This window comes from Salarias fasciatus, chromosome 20 (assembly GCF_902148845.1).
Source record: "Salarias fasciatus chromosome 20, fSalaFa1.1, whole genome shotgun sequence".
Taxonomy (NCBI): Eukaryota; Metazoa; Chordata; class Actinopteri; order Blenniiformes; family Blenniidae; genus Salarias; species Salarias fasciatus.
Genome location: NC_043764.1, coordinates 15,795,598 through 15,816,980, shown reverse-complemented (window position 1 = coordinate 15,816,980; position 21,383 = coordinate 15,795,598). Strand labels below are relative to the sequence as shown.

The 21,383-nt window shown below is 48.5% G+C and overlaps 1 protein-coding gene across 1 annotated transcript; it reads right to left on the bottom strand.

Annotated features, from left to right (window-relative positions):
* Positions 1-410: 410 nt before the first annotated feature.
* On the bottom strand, positions 411-21,226 carry plcg1 (phospholipase C, gamma 1). Its single transcript, XM_030118265.1, has 33 exons — positions 20,938-21,226; positions 19,765-20,052; positions 15,226-15,378; positions 15,051-15,144; positions 14,932-14,979; positions 14,457-14,541; positions 14,227-14,310; positions 13,803-13,825; positions 13,629-13,698; positions 13,443-13,544; positions 12,140-12,258; positions 10,698-10,783; positions 10,153-10,273; positions 9,826-9,994; positions 9,597-9,719; positions 8,983-9,084; positions 8,607-8,794; positions 8,321-8,521; positions 8,118-8,237; positions 7,304-7,484; positions 7,151-7,228; positions 6,970-7,073; positions 6,685-6,778; positions 6,138-6,207; positions 4,960-5,123; positions 4,757-4,853; positions 4,450-4,674; positions 4,218-4,366; positions 3,953-4,067; positions 3,486-3,647; positions 3,328-3,416; positions 2,856-3,148; positions 411-2,759 (listed from the first exon to the last, which is right to left on the bottom strand). Exons 2-33 carry the CDS (start codon positions 19,979-19,981, stop codon positions 2,717-2,719), a joined length of 3,969 nt encoding a protein of 1,322 aa, XP_029974125.1. The 5' UTR covers positions 19,982-20,052; positions 20,938-21,226; the 3' UTR covers positions 411-2,716.
* Positions 21,227-21,383: the final 157 nt, after the last annotated feature.

The following is a 21,383-nucleotide window of genomic DNA, read 5'->3' as shown; positions in this document are numbered from 1 at the left end:
ACTATATTTCCTTCTAACTTGTCCAGACAATTTCATTCTGGAAACAAACTGGAGTTTTACTCTTGAGCTTTTATCATCACTCGTTCTGTAATTGTGACATTCTTTAAGATGTTTTCCCTCATTTCTCAGCATTTTACCTCCAGTCATTTTCTTTCTTCAGCTCAAATGTAGAAACTGCAGAACCACATTTTAACAAGCTGCAACACATTTATCTTAATTCTGTGGATTCCTCTCAGCTGAAGGAGGAATCTCTCTCTCTTTAAGATCCTGACTGGTTTTCATCGCTGCCTCTCTGAAGTGGCGCTCACATGCTGTTCACACGTCTCGGAGCGAGCAGCAGCCGCTTCCTGTGAGAAACAAACACTTGCGCGTTACGCTCTGCCGTTGGGACAAAGAGACGGAGAACTATAAAGTAGTTAAGTATTTTATTTACTTTTCAGGCTTGAATATGTTTCATATGAAAGGCAAAATTAAAATGAATACTCTTCCTCTCCATAGTTTAGGCACATTACAGAAAGGCGATTGTAAATGAGGCGGTCGCTAACGAAACAGACAAAACAGGAGAAAGAAAAAACAGGCATTTAAAAAAAAGAAAGTGTTGCAGGCAATCTGCGCCCGCACATTTACTTAATCTGATTGGTTAAACCTCATTACAGCTCGGTGGGGGTTCAGGGGTCAACAGCAGGGTCAGGGACGCACGGGTCGGCAGACGGAGGCATCGCTTGACCAGAAAAAAGGAAAAATAAATCAAGTTTTCTGACGCTCATATCGGGGTGCTGACACGTCGACATGCTGCAGATTTGTTCCGGACCCTGCTGCCGTCGAGTCGAGCTGTATGGCTTTAGGTGCGTCTGTCAGCTACAGGCAGAGCAAAACGCCGTGGGGAGTCAAACACGTCGCCGTCGGCTGCAAAAACGCAGCCACATCAAAGCGCCAAGCGACTCAGGAAATCGCATGACTGCAACTTTCTGAGGGGAAACCGGACCGGTCCGAAGCGGTGGAGAGACTTTGACATTCTCTGGAATTCTCTGGAAATACTCAGATTTTCAGCAAAACTCCTCGAAACTGGAGGAAACACTTCTGTCTCTGTGATGCTGCAACACCGACCCGATCTGAGGATCTTTCCCGGCAACTCAACCCTCTCTGTGGCCAATAATACTGGATTTCTATGTCAAATATGGAAAACTCATATTTTACAAACGCTGACCGACACTGTAGTAAAATCTTATTTTTTCCCTCCTCAAAAGGATTTCTTTCATTTATATACACATCTGTTGGACATTCTTTAGTTTTTAATCCATTATAATGAACGGATTACAACACATGAGGGTGGATGAAGCAGCCAGACATTGTATTAAGATTTAAATTGTTGGTTTAAAAAAAAAAAAAAAAAAAAAACCCAGATTTTCAACATGCTGCATCATAAATCCTGGGAACGCAGAGCTGCATAGTTAACTCAATCCTTTTCTTACAATCTCGATGCTCGGTTTTCACAATGACAGCATTTATGGCGTTTGAGACGAACGCGCCTCAAACCGCAGAGACGAGCAGCGAATCAGAAAACCGAGCGGAATGACGTGCAGATGGGAACAAAACGATGGCGGCAGGCTTGGCTGTTGTCCCTGGTCCTGCTTCGGTTGACGGCCCCCCCCACCACCTCCTTACGCCGTCACTTGAGTGGGGGGGGGGTGCGAGATGCTCGACGCTCACCGAGCGGCGCCGGCGTCTCAGTGAGCGTGACTGGCTTTGTAAAAGATGCCAAAAAATGGAATGATGTGCAGTTTTGTGGCGTGTCTCTTTTTTTTTTCCTTCTTTTTTCGGAATGTAAGTTAGAAATACTAAAACACAAACGCCTGTTTATAAGTGTAGCATACGACGCCGCCTGCTCTCGCAATACTTCCAACATGAACTGGCTTCTTCCTGATGCTTTATATATATATATATAAACAAAACTCGTTAATATCGCTCCAGGTTTTGGGTCGGAGTTAAACCGGAGGCGCTCTAAAGCGGAGGAGAGAGAGAGACATTAAAAACAGCCATAGAGAGCCCTCATGTTTGACACATATACAATTAAAAATGAGAAGTCACATTATGAATGTTTAAAGGTTTAAATAATTATAATAATTAAAAACATGGAGACGGGAGCTCTTTGAGAGCAGGTCAGCCGCTGCTGATCTCCGGCCAACAGCACAGCAGGAATAAATATATATATATATGTATATATATATATTTGTTTTTTGTTGGTTTTTTTTTTTTTCATATACGCCAAATAGAGAAGAGCAAAGAAAGTGAAGTGAAAAGAGTTTGGAACTGACACCATGTACAGCTCTCTCTTTCCCTCCGCGCCCGGCACGTCCACTGATCCACCGCTGTCAGTCTCGTCTTCCTGTCTGTGGCGGTCGGCTTCCTCTCAGCGAGGCCCCCCCCCCCCCTTTCCACCACCACCCGCCCCACCCCCACTGGTCCGGGTCCCTCCTTCCCTTCAGGCGAGCGGTGTGGAGGGAGGGGGGAGGGAGGGAGAGCTGCCTGAAATGTAGGCCAAAGCGGTGGTGGGCGTTTCCATGGAAACAGTGTTCACAGCAGTCAGTGACATCATCAGTACGGGTAGAGGGTGGGTGGGTGGGGTGGGGGGGGTGGGGGGCGCGGAGGCGGCTTGTGGGGAGTGGGGGGGGGGGGGGGGGGGGTGCAACAGAAACGCTTCCTGATTGGCTTGGACTTAGACGCGGTTTTCTCCGCCCACTCTGGTCCTCCGCAACATCCTGGAGTGAAGACAAAGACCGGAGAGCGTCGAGAATCTTCCGCAGTTCCAAAGTCGAGCTAAGACAGAACTCCACCCCCCCCGACACCCCACTTACCTCCTGTTCTGGGGATCCATGTGGTCCAGCAGCGCCTCCTGGGACACCCTGAAGTCGTCGATGGGGGACTGGTAGCGGGAGTCGAAGGAGCCCTCCCTCCCCCGGTACGCCGCCGCCGCCGCTGCCGCCGCCGCCTGAGCCTGGGCCTGCGGGGGGGACTGGGGCAGCGGGGACATGGAGGACGAGGACGACACGGAGCCCAGCTCCCCGAAGCGCTCCCGGCCCGCCTGGGCCGACGCCGTCGACGTGGCTCCGGCCGCCAGGAACGGACTCAGAACCTCCCCGTTCTCATCCTGCGGGACGAACGACAGAGACACGAATCAGTGACTCCAACTGTCCTGCAGGTCTGATTGTGGACAAAGTGGAAAAGAAATGGAAGTTCGGTCTAAAAAAAAAAATCACTTGAAACATACAATAAAACGCTAGAAGTCCGTGTAGCTAAACAGAGTCTGAGTGAGAAGCGGCCGCTCACCCTGCCTCTGATGATGTCCATGTGCACCAGCAGCGACGCCAACTCCAGGTCCTCGTTGTAGCTGTTCTTCAGAGGGACCGACCGGTAACCTGGGCAGAGAACATCAGTCAGAGCGCCGATTTCCAGACCGCTTTCGCGTTTCCGCTGGGCGCACCTACCGGTCTTGAGTCCGTGGATGGGGAATGTCGCCTGAGCCAGGAAGTTTTGGTCGCTGAACATGTCGATCTCGTACACCACGAAGCGCAGGAAGGCGAAGGCGGAGTTGCACACGGTGAACTGGAACGGCTTCCGCGGCCACGTGGGGTTCAGACCGTTATCGGCTGGAGACAAACGCACGACTTCAAGACACGCGTCCGAGCCAGGAGGCGGGTTTAAAGCCGCAGGATGACTGTAGGATTTGATGCTCGAGCTCAACAACTGGCTGCCATTACTGAGCTAAGACAACAAACTACACATCGTTTCCTCAGACCTGTGCTCACGCTGTGCGGTGTTTTCCCCCTGACTTGGCTGTTTGTGCATCTTCCTGTTTTTTTTTTATTTGACCAAACAGGAAATGACAGCAGGCTAAAGTGTCCGGTAAACAGCGACTCCTCGTTTGTTTTCGCCGGCGCTGGGTTAAAATTACCTTCGGAGTCGGTTTTCTGCTTGGCGCTGTCGTACTCCGCCCCGCACACTTCGATCTCGATCAGGGGGCAGACGATGCCGCGGCCGTGTTTGGGGAGGTGCCGGGCGCCCAGGACCTGCCGGGTGGAGGTCAGAGTTCAGAGAGAGCGTCGCTTTTTGGCACGTAAACACAAACACACGCCTCCTGAAGATTAGATTAGATTTTCTCCTGGAAGAAAATCAAATTTGACGGATGTAGAAGCTCTTTCTAAACGGTCCGTCCTCACCTCTATCTCCAGAGTGACCTGCTCCAGGCCTCGCAGCGTGTGTCGGTCGAAGGGGTCGAAGTGGTCGTCCCTCATGATGGGCGGCTGCAGGACGTAGCCGCTGCGTCCGTTCAGCATGAACAGGGCCTGGTTCATCTGCATGGGCTTGTCTGCGCGTGACGAAGAGGAACGTGAGGCGTAACGAAACAAAGGAAGCGCGGCCGCTTTTCTGCCCGGGGAACCGAGACGGTACCTGCGGTCTGGAAGTTGAGCGCCACCAGCTGGGAGCCGCAGAGCCACATGGGCAGCGGGTCGTAGTTGGAGGAGTCCAGCCTCTGACCTCGGGGGTAGATCCTGGAGAGCTGCAGCCGGTTGTACTGCAGGAACTTCTTCCCCTTGATCTTGTTGACGTACTTCTCCGCCTTGGTTTCCGGGAAGGACGACATGTCCCGGAAACAGGCTCGCTCCGTGCCGATCTCTGAAGCAGACGGAGGGAGAGAGCCGGTCTCAGACGCCCGCACGGGTACTGGATGTGTTCAACAGAATGACAGACTGCTTACTGTCTTCATCGAACGGCACAGGTCGGCAGTAGATGACCAGGTCTGACAGTTCCAGTGCGATCTTCTTCCTCCTCTCCATCATCTTCCCCTCCTCCAACTGGACACACACGAGAGGGGATGAAGTCGAGGTCAAAATATTCATCTCCTGCCTCCACATGCGCTCCGATAACCGGCCGTCAGAGCGCTCCTGTCCGTGCTCTTACTTTGGCCTCTGAAGTCATGGTGACCTCGCGGATCTTGAACACCCACTCCTTGAGCTCTTCCAGGCTGCTGGCGGCGACCTCCAGCACCGGGCCGGTCCGCATGGACGTGTTGGGCACCAGGGAGAAGACGTGAGGCCGACTGCCCTTCCCGTCGGGACGCACCACTTCCAGAGGAAACACGGGGAAAGTTAGCATTCATACGGATAATACAGCAGGAACGCTCCGGATTTTAAGTGAACCACCGGAAAAACGATCGGATTATTTTGATTAAAGACACTTTCAGCTGATGACTTGACTGAATATTTATCACAGATGAGGAAGACTTAATGAGACTGTGTTTCTGAAAGTCATATTTTAATCTTTTTAGATTTCATTTTCCAATTTTTTCCATCTACATTTATTTCATGGGTCTACGTTCACAATGGTTAGTTGTGACTTTTAGCCACAGTTACAGCAGAATGGGATGTTTATATGGAATTTATCAATTAAAATGTTCAAAACAAAGGAAACAAATCGATACTCTTCTTAATGGACTCTGCACGGAAATTTGTATAAATCGTTTAATTGACGACAAATAAAATACCAGGAGATATCTGCATGAAAACTAAAAAGCAAAGCACTTTTCCTGGAGAAAAAGTGCTCCTTCAGCCAAATCAACAATCAATGCAAAGTGCAGTGGAGCATCTTTACTTCTCCTGCGACTTACATTTCTTTGCATTTATCTAAATCATAATGGAGATTCTGCACGGCAAAAATGGTGAAAAAATTAAAATCAAAGCAGTTGCATTGCATTCATCATGTACAGCTGTAACCTCTTTTAATATTGATAAAAAAAATCACTGTTTTGAAGTCTGATTTAGAAAGATGTCCTTGTATGACCACTAGGTGGAGCCAGCAGACCAGCCCAGAAGAGGCCCCAGCCTGCAGGACGGCGCGTGCCACTAATGGGAGTGTATCGACTGAACTGGAGGATGTCAATAACATACCAGAGCTGTGAGGAAAGCAAGAGTAATCATACGGCCAAATGAGGGGGGCATTAATAATAGAAGAGGCAGTAAATGGACAAACGCGGCGGTAAAGGAAGGGCTGATGGGGGCCTACTGCGAATAAAAATGAGACGTTATGAGGTTACGCTCGGGAAAGGAGGAAGGTGGCCGGGAAATGAAGGGACCGCTCACCGATCTGACAGGAAGACACGTCCACGCTTCCTCTCAGCAGATCCCCCAGAGGGCTGTTCTCTGTCATCTCCTGCAGCACAACACAGGAGAATTAAAGGGGGTTACACTCTTATGTCTCACACACACACAGACACACACACATGCTGCGAGACGGACGGTGACCTCCTGTGGAGGGAGCAGGCACCGCTCTGGAAACACACACTGCTGACCCAAATCTAACCTTTGTTTCCTCTAGTTTGTTTTGTCGTGAGCTCAGTGGCAGACGGCTGGATATTAGCAACGACGGATCAAAGGGAATCGTTCAGTCTTCTGCTCCATTAACAATTAGTGACATCTCGCACAAACTGGATCACAATGATTCTTTACAAACAATGAAAAGTTACAACACTGTGAGTCGAGGGTGGAGTTGTGAAAAAAGTTTACATGGAATATCCTAATTTTTCTTCCTGAAAATTGCCCATTGATGAGCATTTTGCTTCATCCCTTCTCCAATAGCAAATCAATGAGAAATATTTTCCGTATTTCTGTCGGAGGGCTTGCTGCTCACCGTCCTGTCGGGCTCGGCTGCTGACGGGCTGATCTCCTCCACGTAGTTGGCGGGAAACCAGAGCTGCTTCTTCCCTCCGCAGTCTCCCTTCCACCTGGAGGCGGTTTTTGGAAAAATCACCCTTAAAGTGACGCTCACACCGATTTCAGTTGATCCCCAGCAAGCACACCTCTGTCCCTCAACCCCTTCATGTGCTCCGGCTCCTTCTCCACACTACGAAAATATTCTGAGCCCAGATGGACAATCAGGATCTGCTTCCTGAGTGGATCGCTACGGCTCGCTCACCATCCTCCTTCCTGCTTGTCCACATTAGAGATGATGGCGTTCTTGGTGAAGGAGAGCTCGTCGTCTCTCTGGGCCTTGTACTCGTACATGGCTCTCACCGTGCACTGGAAGCACAGGGCGGCGGGTGAGCTTCGCGTCTGAGAGGAGCGCACGCTAACATGCCAACAGGCTCGACACTCACCTTGAACGTCGGCATCTGATTCGCCTCCACGTAGAATCCGGGGTTCCTGCCCTCGTACAGCGACCCGTAGTCCGGCTCCTGGTGGGAAACGTGTCATCAGGACGTTTCTCAGGTTAAAACGTGGAGGAAAAGCAGCGGAGGCGCGACACTCACAGCAGTGCCGATCTTCTCCAGTGTGTCCTCGTTGATGGGGTAGCGCAGCTTCATTTTGCGGTACAGGGGATGCTTCTCGTAGTAGCTGATGAGATCCACCAGGCTGTCAAACTCGGAGGTTCCCAGCACCACGGTTTGACCCTCCTGCTGCACGCGGCAGTGCTTGATCTTCCCCTCGGCCCTGCGGGGGAGATCACAGAGACGACTGTTTACGGTCTCCGCGGCGCGGCGCCATCGTAAAAGCTCGCGGGGATTTTTATTTTTACGGCGGTGAAACGACGTCACGGCGAGATAACCATCGCTGTATAAAAAGATTCTGACATAATAACAGGACTGGGAGCAGCGGTGAGATAAGCGTTAAGGGTGTGAATTCTGTGGGGATGAAGTCATTTCTCGCCAACGACAGAACTGTGAGGTCAGTTCTGCTCAGACTGGTTAAACTGCTCAAGTCACGCTGACATAACTACCGGTGTCGCTCAGTATAGAGGTAAAGTCAAAAGAAAAATATAAGGAAGCAAATTAAATTACAAATAAACATGTTAGACGGCTAAATACTGTCATTAGCAGCTAAGTTAAAATCCTCTCTGATATGATTATATATAATTTGCAGTAGCTTTTATGAAGTTTAAATCAGTCAGATGAACAACATTTGAAGGCCTCCCTTTCAACACTCGCCAAAAACAAATAGATTTGTCATTAACGCTGTCACTGTGATTCAGAATTGAAAAGACTTGATATTATACTGTAGCTAGAAAACAGCGTATCGGTAACGGACCACAGGCGTCGGCGCTAACGAGGCGACGGGCTGGATTACCTGAACGAAATGGCGAAGGAGTTGGGCTCCGCCCTCTTCCTGACCAGGAAAGCGCCGTCACGGGGAACCCTCATCAGCATGTTCTCCGCGTGGCTCCTGGACAGGTTGGCGTGGTACCACCTGACGGAGAGGAGCAGAGCGGCGGGTTACCGCGGCGACGGGGGGGCCGACTCCTTTTCTCAAAGCGCCGGACTCGGACTCACTCTTTGCTCTCGTGGGCGTTGGTCTGCGGCACCGGCTCGGTCAGCTTCATCTCGAACTCGTTGCAGCGCAGCGCCACCTGCTGGTAGTGGTTGATGAGGGCGAAGAGCGTGTCGAACACCAGGTTGTCGGTCAGGTAGAACTTGGGGCTGCCCGCCTCCTGCCGGGAGTGGATGCGACAGTGCTGCACGCGGCCCGAGCGCCTGCGGGGCGGAGACGGTTCACTAAGCCAACGCCACTGGAGATGGAGTCACCGCACACTTATATCAAAACTGGGTATGACTTCACCAGAAGGACAGCGTGTAGTCGCCCACGAAGGTCTCGCTCTCTCGGACCAGGAAGGAACCGTCCGGAGCGCCGGTCTCCAGGCAGTACTCGGACAGCAGCCTCTCGGCGATCTGCCGCCCGTCCCGGCCGGCGCCGAGCTTTCCGTGGAACCACTTCTCCGTCACGTGCTGGTCCATACCGTTGGAGACCTGGAGAGAGAGGATTAATCAGCGCTCGTCTGCCACGTATGAAGCGTGTCCACGTCCGGGAACCCGCCCTGCCGCCAGGCTGTCCTGTTCAGCAGCTCAGGCGCTTTAAATAATTAAAAACAAACAGCAGCGGCTCCTTTAATGCCTTATTGAGCGATGGAGGGATATCATCCCCGGCGCTGACTAACCTCTCTGTGCTCCTCTTCGTCGTCGTTGCCCTGATTACTGGAGGTCTCCTCTGAGTAGTAGATTTTACTGCTGGTCAGGACAAAGAAATGAGGGTACCACTCCTGAGAGGGAGAGAAAGACAAACAGGAGGAAGTGAAGACGGTGAAGCTCGGTCGTTTTGAATGGATGGAATATTTAAATTATTCAAAAGCGCAGATAAGTGATGCAAGAATACAAGAGGAATTCAACGCTCCAGAAACATTTATCAGGTGAACATATGGCTTCAGTTAGTCCCACTAACTACCGACTTCTGTAGTTCTCACACAATTTTAAATGAAGAATAGTTATAATGATAAGAATCACGTTCTAAACGTAAAATGTCATTCAAAAAGCTATCACAGTCATCATGGATATGTAAAACAAACACATTTTGAAACCATTTCAAGCAACATGGTGAGAATATTGCTGATATTACTGCACCGTTACCATTAGTTTGGTTAATCGTGTTTTGCCTCATTTCAGTCTTTATTTATTTAAATATTACTTCTATTATTTTCTTTTAAACTGTTAATGTGAAATAAGATTTTCTATGGTGATTCTAAACAACCGACTGGGGAAGAACTCCGAGTCTCACATGGTTGATGGGATCTTCCAGGTACAGGATGCCATTTTTGATGGAGTTGCTGATGTCGTTCTCTGAGTAAGGAGTGGAGGTGGACACCTCCTCGTAGGCACTGCCTTCTGCGAGCTTCTTATGCTGCAGCGGATCAACACAAGTGGGAGGGAAACAAAAAAGGATCATCAGTTATTTTTGTATAATAACGGTGAACTGCATGACTTAGCGACTCCATGCGCTTTCTGACCTTGATGAGGATCTTCCTCTTGAGTTGGGTGGGTGAGGGCAGACCGTCTGCGGCGATATCCACCGCCTTGGTCAGCAGCATGTCCCCGAACACCTTCTTGAAGTGGGTGGCCATATTCCTCTGCTGCACGATGCTGCAGTGGTCCTCGATGGACAGGATGATGGGATAGCTGCACGAAACGACCACAGAATAACGTCAACCAAGCCTCCTCTCATCTTCTGCCTCCGTGTCCTGGTCTCATTGTTTTCTTGCGTGTGTGCATCCCTTATCCTGTCATCGCCTCTGCTATAAAAAGAAACGGCGTAACTGCAGCTCATTGGGACTCACTCGGACGTGACGAAGGCGTGCTCCTTGATGGTGGTCAGCACATCGCAAAACTTGATTTTTGTCGTGAGGGTGTGTCCGTGGTAGATGACTGGCATTCCGTCTGGACCATCCCAGCAGTCCACTGGAGCGACGAGCAAAGAAAGAAACAGAAATCGATCGTTTCATTCAGAAAAAAGCGTGAGTTCATGAATCACGAGAGGACAGAGGAGCATCAGGATTTTTTCAAGTTGATGTAAAGAGAAATCCGTTCAAGTAAACAAGACAGGTCTATTCATAGAAACCTGCCAGACCAGGTCTTGGTGTGAAAACAACATACAGACAGTTGTGTAACAGAGTGTGTGTGTGTGTGTGTGTGTGTGTGTGTGTGTGTGTGTGTGTGTGTTTGTCAGGGTGTGGTGGCGGCTGCATTAAGAGTAAAGCTCAGACGGACAAGACGCCGAGGAAGAAGCTTAATTATAAGACTGGAAGTCAAGCGGTGGTGATTTAGTGCACGTGAAGAACATTCTTGTGTTTGTATGAGTGTGTGTGTGTGTGCGCGCGCTCACGTTCAATGCAGCGGCAGCCCATCCGCAGACAGCGAGCGTACGCCTCCAGAGACGACTCGCTGGAAAACTGGTCTCCCGTCAGGTAGCTAAAAATAAGCAGGCGAGTCAGGTCAAAAACACACAAAACACACTCAAGCCCACACCACTCACCTGCAACTCTCGCACACACATGCACGCATGCACGCACCAATAAACTCCAATACCTAACCACTGACTCCCTCTTTGTCAACTTGTCTCAACTTCCTCATAATTCTTAATCAAACCTTCAACGGTCCGTTTCAACCTCAGGACTTGATTTTCATCCTCAAAAGGACGACGGGTCGCTGTGGACGGATTAACCGTCACACACATCAAGTCTTCATATAACCAGTTTATTTCCAGCTTGATTTAAATAGGAGCGTCAAAAAATGATCAAGTATAAATAAGAATTCAAAGAAGTTTTTCTCTCAGTTTTAGCAGAAAACATACAAATGTTAATATTGTGAATGTGGCGCTGATCACTAAAAAGTCTCGCGTAACAACCGCAATAGAACAGAGGTTGAAAAGTGTGCTGTGGTAATATCTCAAAGTTAAAAGTGTAAACAGTTGATTTCACACTGTTGGTGAACTGTGTGTGCTGTAATCACCTACCTTTGGTTTCACTGCAGTACTACCATATGTACATATTTAATACTTTGGCCCAGTGGCTATCAAAGTGTGGCTCAAACCTCCTCTGGAGGCGGAAAGACTAACGGTCACATTTTATTGCTCAAGAATGATATCTGATAATGTGAAAACCATCAGGAAGTCCTGCTGTCTCAGAAGGTGTGGTAGGAGACTTGGGGCCGGGTGGGTTGAGGGGGCGTATTGTGGTTAAAGCTCTTGCACTGTGAGAATTAAAGGTAAAGGCTAACCACAACCTGAGGTCATTTAAAAGAAAGAAAGAAAGAAAGAAAGAAAGAAAGAAAGAAAGAAAGAAAGAAAGAAAAAACCCCACCATAAAAACTGCAGCGACTCCCCTTACAGGAACCTTTTTTTTTTTTTTTTTTACAAGTGTCCCCACAAGTCCACACAATGCCAGCATGTAACACACACACACACACACACACACACACACAAAAAACAGTGGTAACACAAACATACTGATAAAACCGAATCAACAAGGCTCCTTCTCTTTTGTTGGCAGGACTGAACACTCCGAACACACTCAGCAGGGCCAATTCAAATTCAATCAAAGGATTATGGGAAATTTTCATCCCCCCGTATTGTTTCACATCCAGTGCGGGGGGTTATCATTCCAGCTGCCTTTCACACACTTTTCAATGGGAGGAAAACTAAATTTTCCTGTCAAATCCACGCCTGCCTTTCCTTCTGAGGCGCGATTGAGAAATAATACACTTTTATCTGATGCAGGCGGTCACTTCGAGCGCCGCAGCGTTTCGGCTGCGGGTCGGGGTCCTTACGTGTTGTGCGATGAGGAGATCCAGTAGTGGGACAGCGGGTTGTTCATGTTCTCTGGACAGACCTGGTCCAGAGACGAGTCCCAGATGGTGTTCTCCTTGGAGAACAGGTAGGTGAGAAACTGCACAGCAGAGAACAGGAAATGGTCGGAATTAGATCATACGACAAACGCAGACACACTTCGCTGTAAATGTGAAGCAAACGAAGCATTTCATTCTCGGAAGTGTGTATTGGAGCGAGCGAGTGTGTATTGAACCCGACGTAATGGCTTTTGACTCAGAGTGTGAACTACAGAGGTGGAGAGTCAGCACGCACGGCAACCAGCAAAGTATTTATAGTTTGTTACTGCAGTTAAGTGGATTTCGCAAGTATTTTCTTGGGTAAAGCTGGACGTGAGAGCATGTGCGCCGCAAAGCAAAGCATTATGGGATTGATCCACTGACCGAATCAGATCTTAGGAGCTCGTCAGTTTGATCTCTCAGTCAGAGAGGGGTCGATGAAACGGACTAAAATGCGGCTGTAAAAGCAGCTCCTGATCGTTCGTATTTCAGAGAATTCACAACTATTCTCTTGTATATTATGAATATAAATAAGATATTTATCGTTCTTTTACAGAAACTTGAAATAAAACAGATCTAGACGGCCTTTCAAGAGGAAATCTTCACATATTTAAATAAAAATTCAATCACTTTAAAGACATTTCTAAACTATTTACACAGTAAAAAATAAAGATACATTCATCATTTCAAGATAATTTCACCTAAAAATCTTCCCATGTGGGATATTTTAAAACCAGGTTTCAGTCAGTGTAGATATATGATCACAGTGGATTTAAACGACTGGTTGTTGTTCGAAAAAAGACAAGGATTCAACTAGTGTAAAAACTTAGAGAAGATGGTGACTGTAATCTAATTCCTGCCGTGATAACACGTCCAGGTGTTTCACTACCCTCCACATGCTGAATGCCTTTACATCATAAAACGTCGGGCGCAGAGAAACAGACGCAGGTCCTGCAGGCTGGCGCTGCCCGGGATTCAATTTTTAGTCATTCATAACCCTGCAGTGATCACAAACACTGCCGTGCGTCGCGCGGCCGCCCTGTAACCTTTTCTACCTGAGTGGGAGGAGGCGCATCAGGCCCGGATCGCGTCTGTGTCAATTTCTGAGCATCTCACACCCACGGCGCAATTCAGGCAGCGTCAGAAACAAAAAATAACCCGTGAAAACGTGTAGATCTTTCCATTAGCGAGTAAACAAGGAGAGAGATGTGTGTGTGTGTGTGTGTGTGTGTGTGTGTGTGAGCACCTCGTCTTGATGGAAATAAGGCTGCTCCACCTCTCTCAGGGGGTCTTTCAGGTAGCTGAACATAAACTCCTGCACCTTGTTGTTGTCTGTGGCCCACTGCTCCTGGAAAACAAACACAGGTGTGTTAGAGCTCCAAAAATGAAACAAATCCACCAAAGATGGAAAAAAATAAAAAGGAGGAATTACCTTTTGGGAATCCAGAAGGAAGTTCTTGAAGTCTTCTAAGGAGATCCTCTGTTCTGGTCTGTCGGCGAACCTGGCAGAGGGAGTGAAATATCCCCCCAGTGAGCAAAGCTCCTCCATCGTGAGTGTGTGTGTGTGTGTGTGTGTGTTTGTGTTTGTATGTGTGGTTTTATCTACCTTTGTAGAAATGGGAGTTCCATCTGAAAGAGGAGCCAGGAGGAGAACTTCCATTAATTAATCAAAGTGATGCTCCTTCAAATATTTAATGCACAAGCCATTGAGATACACACATCCTGTGGGGGAGGGAGGGGAGGCACTGAGGTCATCCATTTAATCTGGCCCCAGCCTCTGTGCTTGTGTGTGTGTGTGTGTGTGTGTGTGTGTGTGTGAGAGAGAGCGAGAGAGTGTGTGTGTGTGTCCTAATGGCCTCCACCAGCGGGGTTTGGTGGGTTTTTAGCTGGTCCATATTGATCTCCGAGCCATTTGAGAAGCGACAGATGGGGGCTGGAGCAAACCCTGGCAGGGCATCAGATGGGCTTCAGGGGATTGGGGGGGGGGGAATGGGGGGGGGGGATGGGGGGGGGGGGTGTTCAGCACTTACGTTTTTCTGAGCATCAAACATGAGGCTACGGTACAGCTGGGCGAACTGGCTGAAGGACACGTCTCCGTTCCTCAACTCTGAGTCCTACCAGAAAAAAAAAAAAAAAAAAAAAAAAAAAAACTGGTCACCAACCACAAATCGTTAAATCGTAACAAACAGCATCATCGAGAGCAGGAAGTGGGCAGGGAGATGGGAAGGAGGGGGCTGTGCGATAAGTAGAAGGAGTGTACCGGAAGTTTCTCTCGGAGGAACCTCATGTTGGGCACCCTGTAGTTGACCTGGCTCAGCATGCTCTTCAGATCCTTACAGGATATCCTAAACACAGGGTTCCACAAAAAAATAACAAAAATAAATACATTTCAAAAGAGAAATTTCAAAACAAACGGGGACGTTTGCAACTGTCGACAAGGTGCATTCAGCGGCCTGGTGAAACGCTGCTCCGCTCGGTTTGTTTTGATTCCACTTCTTCTCGCGGAGCCAAGATTTTTGGCCCGAAAAGACCCGAACGGTGTGAAACAAAGGGATGTGGCACACAAACATCTCTGCACATCTCCTGCGTTTCCTGCAGCAGGAAAGAGCTGCTGGTGTGCGGCTGAGTGGTTTGTTCTACACCTCGACGGTGCGGTCTCAGACACCTCCGAGAAGCCCCCCTCCCCCGCCCCAAACAAACCCCCAAACGTCTTCATTAGTCAGCGTCCTGCTTACCTGTCTTCTCTGTTGCGATCAACTGCGTAAAACTGCTTCCGTAACCACCTGGAAAACACAGTCAGAAGGTTCAGAGCACGACAAATCCCGCCGGACCGCTTCCTCTGGGTCGGGGTTACCTTTCTATCTGAAGCGGCGTTGGAGACTTGAGCGTGTCGGCCACCAGCCAGTTCAGCCCCTTCACCCACATGGTCATCTCCTCATCCGACGTCGCTGAACGGATCAAATCATCCTGATCATGTATTGCGAATTTGTTTTTTAACAGAAGGTGTCACAGAAAGTTGGTGCGCGTACCTGCCAGGCTGAGCGATTTGAGGCGGAACTCGGTGCCGTACAGGATGACGAAGCAGTGAGCCTGATCCAGGCGAGCCGCCGAGTCCTCCACATAGCGCTCGAAGTCCCGGGACTTCTGTCCGGGACGGATCTCCTTTATCTCCCGGATGTCGACTGGAGAGACGGAAACGCATCGGTTTGCAAAATATCTGCAGATCTGTCTCAACTTGGCGGCGGAGAAAATCTCCAACAGCAGCAGTCAAGAGATGGTGATGTGACCGCGGCAGCATGGACGGGCCTTTCACCGTTCAAGAAAACATTTGTTATATTCAACCCTGCTAGCTCTGTTCTTTAATTTTCATTTCAGAAAAGCTTAATGTAACGATCGTCAAAGCTGAAAATGCGGGGCCGTTAGACGGCGCTGCGTTTCTGCGATGTGAGCAGGGAGCACTAAACTTTGAAGCTCCTTTAAACTGCCTCTCTGTGCAAAACGCATCAATACAAAGGTGCAGCTTTTAGGGACTCTGACACTTTTTTTCCTTCTTTTTAAACCGTTGCCTGGATCAAACTGCAAATCCCTCAGACCACAGTCTCCAGGTCTTCCTTGTTCCACCTTCGTTACACTACGCAGCTCTCTCAAATGACAAAGCTGCAAAAAGACACGGTGGAGTTCTGCTGCGACGCCCATAATGAGCAGCCAGAGAATTTTATGAGTACGAAGGCTGTGAAGCTGCTACACACACAGACACATACACACACACTTCTCACAGCTCCTGCTCTCCTTCCTGCCCCTGAACCACACATCCTGTGCTTTAGTCGCCTACACACCACATCTGTGCCGGTGTATAGGTGAGCGTGTCTGCGTTTGGTTTTCAAGCGCTGACAGCCAGAGTCTGGCCGGGCTGAGCTCTGCTATCCTGCAGCAGATCTCCGCCGGCCGCTCCACGGGCCGGCAGACTTCCTCTCCGACAGGTCGATCCGTCAGACAACACTTTTTAGGCTGCCGAGTTTAAATATTTGGACCCGGCATCTCGCACACATACACACACACACACACACAGAGGAAATAAAGAGATAGCCAAAAAGGTGTAAGCTTGCCAAAAGAGATGAGAGGAGGTATGCTGCAACACACCCCCACACCTCAACCTCCTTCCTTCCTCGTGCACCACTTCTACAAAACCAGGCACAAGTTTCAGCAATAAAACACATTTCTGATGGGAAACGTTCTTTTAATCAACGTGCCTTTAACTTTAAGACGGAATTCATGTCTGTGATTTTTCTTTTAAACTTTTAAGTATTTCTTTTAAGCAAACAAAGTTTAAAGACTTGCTGTTTTATCAGAAATCAGAGGATATTCTGCCCTCAAAATGGTTTTCCAGCCTTTGAATTTATTTCGGAGAGGAAGAAGGAATTGGGGAGAAAGAGGAAGGAATTACGTTGTGACTTGAATGGATGTAAATAAACCTGAGTTCATGTCGATCCCTCTGCTTTCCACTCATTCACACCACAGTCCCTTCAATCGAGGTCAAAGACAGAACTAGAATTTAAATCATTCTAAAAACTAATAAAGGTAAGATCGTAAAAATTTAAAACTAAAGCAAAGTAAGGTGAAGCTCTCCGCATGAACGGTTGAATAATAAAAATAAGTTATCCACTCCAAATGATCCCCAGTTTGGTTATTATTAGCACTGAAATCCATCAAAGATTAAAATGGTGGCCATGCGGAACCCTGACCCCGCACAGATCCAGATGTTACCGAGGTAAATGTCACATCTGGGTGGCGACTTTAATCATTAACTGGCAATCCGATGCCGGTTTCTGATCATTGGCAGTTTATTTGAAATAAAAGGTTTTACGATCTCCACTCCTCAACCTGTTCAGCTCAAAAATCCCGACAGATTTTACGCATGAGAGGAAACTACAATCTGAACCTTTCATGCTTCAGCGAATGAAGCCACGACGTGAGGAAATCTGTGAATGTCTGTTTTGAAGCGGAGATCTCTTCATTTCCAGCTGAGTGTGTGTTAATGTTTCACTCTCGTATCAGCTGATCCATGTCGGCTCCTCTGATCGCTCCAAGACTTTCCTCCTGACGAATATCTGCCCGAGAAGCTCCCGGGAGCTCGGTTCCCCTTTCCGACGCGCCGACGGTGGAACAAGTCAGACTGCGGCCGGTTTTCCACAGACACACTGGTCTTTACAGCGTCCAGCTGATCGGCTCACATCATTCACGCCTGTCTAGAGAGAGACGGTGAGAAAACCTTCAGGTTTGACGCCGTCTGCACGCATGAACCGCTTCGTGCGTTTCAAACACTGGCGTTGCCCTACAATAATATCCAGATGCATTACACACACAAACACACACACACACACACACATCGACTTCACCCCAGCAACACTGAGCTGTTTGAAGAGACGACGGGTCCATAATGTGAAGTCAGTGAGGCAAATTCACACAGATATGGAAATACTGCTGAGTGGCGTTAAATTCGCTTCTGAGAGCTTTAAAAAGTTCCCAGTTTAAAAGTTTGACATGTTTTTTTTAACCACCAAACTTTCCCAGTCATTAAAGATTTAAAAATTCTACATAAACATACTGCTACATCCAGTGGATAGCTTTTTTCTCTACAAATCAATGAACTGAGCAGCTAAAATCCTCCTGTAATACTGATATAAAATGATTATTGACTGTCATTTAGGAATAAAAACATCTGAAATGAAGCTGTCAGTATGGAGAGGAAGAAATCCTGCATCTTTTATATTTAAAACCTGTTTTGGTGCACAAGAAAATTGATAATTCTACGTTTAGTTCGCTACTTTAAAGAGCATTTCAATTGAAATATGTTTAAGAAGGCAACATTAAAATGGATTTCAGTAAGTTACACAACAAAACCTCAATGTTGAGGATGTTTAGAAGAACCCCTTTAAATCACTTCTGTAAAAAGCCTGAATTCTTTCGTGCAGCCACTTGTGCTCAACTCATCTGCAGCAAAAACTTTGCATTAGTTTATAGAAAAGAAAAAGGTCTCTCATACAGAAGCTGTCATTAAAACACTTATCTGATTGAGAGAGGGGAAGTGTGGCACGCCACACGAACTAGAAGACCGGAGGAAGACGTTTCAGAGCAGATCACCGGAGATTTTCTTCAGATTATCTACTGGACGGGAAGTTTTACCTTAAAAAGTAACAGAGCATTTCTCTATTGAATTTAACTATTTTTACTAAATAATAGTATTTTCTCTACTTCATCACAGCAGATGAGACGGACGTCGTCTCGCTGGATGTGAATCATTTCAGTGACGAAGGTTTACTGATCGCGCGTTGCGAGACTCCAACTCTGAATTTACGCTTCTTCGCCCAGTAAAATTCTGAACTGTCATATCATAATGTTTATAAGCTCGAGTATCGATAACATAAGGATTGGAGAATCCCACGGCTGACAGGTCACCACTATGATTCCCTGAGCGTGACCTTTAACCCCCTGGAGTTCCTCTGGTCACACTCTATTAGTTGAGGTTTGAACAAGAATTAAAATGGTTAAATGTAGAGAAGAAGAATCAATAAAGTAAATTGAACAGGAGCCCTACTCTTTGAAACCACACATACATCTTCATCATGAGATAAACTGCATGTTTTAGACACGAACTGAAAGAGAAGAAGTCCGAAAGTGAAAACTGGGCTTCGATGTTGGGCCAGTCGAGTCCGCCCCGCTGCAGTTCTCACTTTTAGCACCACAGCAGAGTGCTGTCTGCAAACTTAATGGACACCACTCTCTGCTGGTATTGATAAGGGGGCAGATCCGGCGGCCCAAATCGTTCCAGCACGATCACGCGCTGCCAGTAAAAACCCTGATATTCTATTTCTGTACATTAATGAGCGGCCGAGGCCAATTTCACCTCTGCAGGAGGTATCAGGTGGCAGCTGTGAGCTCATGGATGTACGAAGATGATACTGTGTGAAGACAAAAAAAAAAAAAAAAAGAACTCATAAGCCTACTGTGCTTTTGTAAGTGTGTGTGTGTGTGTGTGTGTGTGTGTGTTTGTGTGTGTGTGCTGTTATTGTTGCATCCGGAGCAGAGTGCAGCTGTGCACAAAGCATCCTGCTACCCGAGAGACAGACGACTTAACGACTCATCGAGGGCCTGCACGTCCTCCGTTTTGTTGCAGATTAACCTGGATGTCTGCTTCCTGATAAACTGCCCCACATCACCAGATCCAGGAGACCCCACTTCCTCATCTTTGACCCCGGATTCCCTTCTACCCAAAACATTTTTTTTTTTTTTTTTTTAATACACTTGTGGAGGAAAACAGCTCTTTTATGCTTTGCACCTGCTGCTTCTAAACCCAACCTCTTGCCAGTGGAAACCCGATTCTTCCAGCATTGTTTGTGAGGTTTTTCAGTCCCTCTGAGAATTCACAAGCCATCGCCATCATGTAAAGCCTGTTTCGAAGCATCCGAGAGCCACAAAACGCACAGTAGTCGTCACATCTGTGCGTGTATGAAAACTAACCAGTTGTGGCACATTCACAAGCAGTGTGGTGGTGTCTGCTCCATACTCACTCTCTCCCTCTATTTTATCCGTGCTCCGAGTCCAGACAATGGTCCGGGTCTCCAGCTTGACTAAAAATGTCCTTCTCTCCGGCCGCTGGGACTTCTTGGAATAAAACAGCGTCAGTACTGTGCCCAGCTCCAGGTCTCGGTACAGGTTGTTCATCTCCGTGTCGTTGTCCATCCACGGCACAGGTCCGTTGGAAAAGAAGCCAGAGGTCCCAGCCATGTTCACTTCCCCTGTTTGTTATCCGCTTCCTCTCAGAACAATCTGCTCAGTCCAGGCCTAGACAGGGATACCTACAGCAGGAGGAGAGGGAGGGGAAGCCAATGAAACAACAGTTCCCGGGGGACAGTGAGTGTGTGAGCACTGTGCACAGATTGATGCTGTCAGGAGTCTGGTCCCTGGAAACATTTAGAAACCTGACCAACACAACACAAAGTGTCCATGTACATTTTAAAACATTCCTATCTATTTATCTTAGTAAGAACTTCAAATATGCCTGATTTTTAGTGGCGTCTAACAAATAAAAAGATGTTATCTGAGCAAGAAGCAGAACATTGATCTTATCAGACATGATAACCCAGCATGCTGTGGTTTATTTGGTATTTTAATAAATACCACAGAGTCTCCAGGTTCAGAACACTATGTGCCACTCAAACAGCTTGATCATGGTCCACAATAAGAATAAACTCAAACAGGAAGCGCTCTGTGATGATTGCAATAGAAACATGACATGTCAGGCCGGGACACTTCTCCCCCCATCACGGTTTAATCATTAACAGAGGGGTGCAAATCTGACAGCTGAGGGAAATAAAATCCCACCAAATAACTTTCTCCTTCAAATCCAGGCTGGCTCCATACAAACCACCAACAGGCCTGGAACCTGCTGCAGGAAGGGAAAACTTTCTCTGGCCCTCTTCCCCCCCGGGACTCGGAGGAGAGGTGCGGAGAGGCTGCGGGCTGCGGGGATAGCAGGGTAATAAGAGCCGAGCGGCTCCTCCAGCAGCGTGGACGCGGCCGGAGGGAGCTCGCCGCTCCGCAGGGCCCCGGCGAGGAGTCCGAGCCCGGGGGGGAGGCGGAGGGGTGGTGGTGGAGGAGGGGGGAGCTCCAGGAGCGGCCCCCCTGCTCCGAGGAGCTGGAAAACAACACGTCGCCGCTTTCGGCTCCTGGAAACTACCTACCGCCGCAACCTCGGCCCGACAGCACATCTCCAGCGGCGGCGGCTGCTGCTGCTGCTCGCTCCTCTGCCCGCGTTCACCCGTCGTCGTTCTCCCGGGTCCCCCCTCGCCGCTCCCCCCTCCCCCCGGGGTTAAATCATAGCCGCGGCCTCCACAGGCGCTGCGGTCCCGACGACAACGATCCCGGTTTCCTCTTCTCCCCTCCGGCCGGCCATAGAGGGAGGGAGAGAGAGAGAGAGAGAGAGAGAGCGGGCGGACTGTGGACGCCGTGCGAAGACTACGCAAGTCGGTCTGCTCCAGGATCCAGCCCGGCCCTTCCCCCCCACAGCAGACCACCAGCGTCAACGGCGCCGGGCGCACGCTCACTTCCGCCGCAGAGTTTCACAATAAAACACCGTCAACCGCACTGAACTCTTTCTGCAAATCAAATCTTTTCTCAGTAAATTCCT

Bases quoted from the DNA above. Each gene is read 5' to 3' on its own strand.
- plcg1 (XM_030118265.1), bottom strand. From the start codon at position 19,981: ATGGCTGGGACCTCTGGCTTCTTTTCCAACGGACCTGTGCCGTGGATG. The intron at 15,145-15,225 runs GTACGCGCACCA...TGATCCGTTCAG, and splicing joins CAAATCGCTCAGCCTGGCAG to CGACGTCGGATGAGGAGATG. The intron at 14,980-15,050 runs GTAACCCCGACC...TGTGTTTTCCAG, and splicing joins ACGCCGCTTCAGATAGAAAG to GTGGTTACGGAAGCAGTTTT.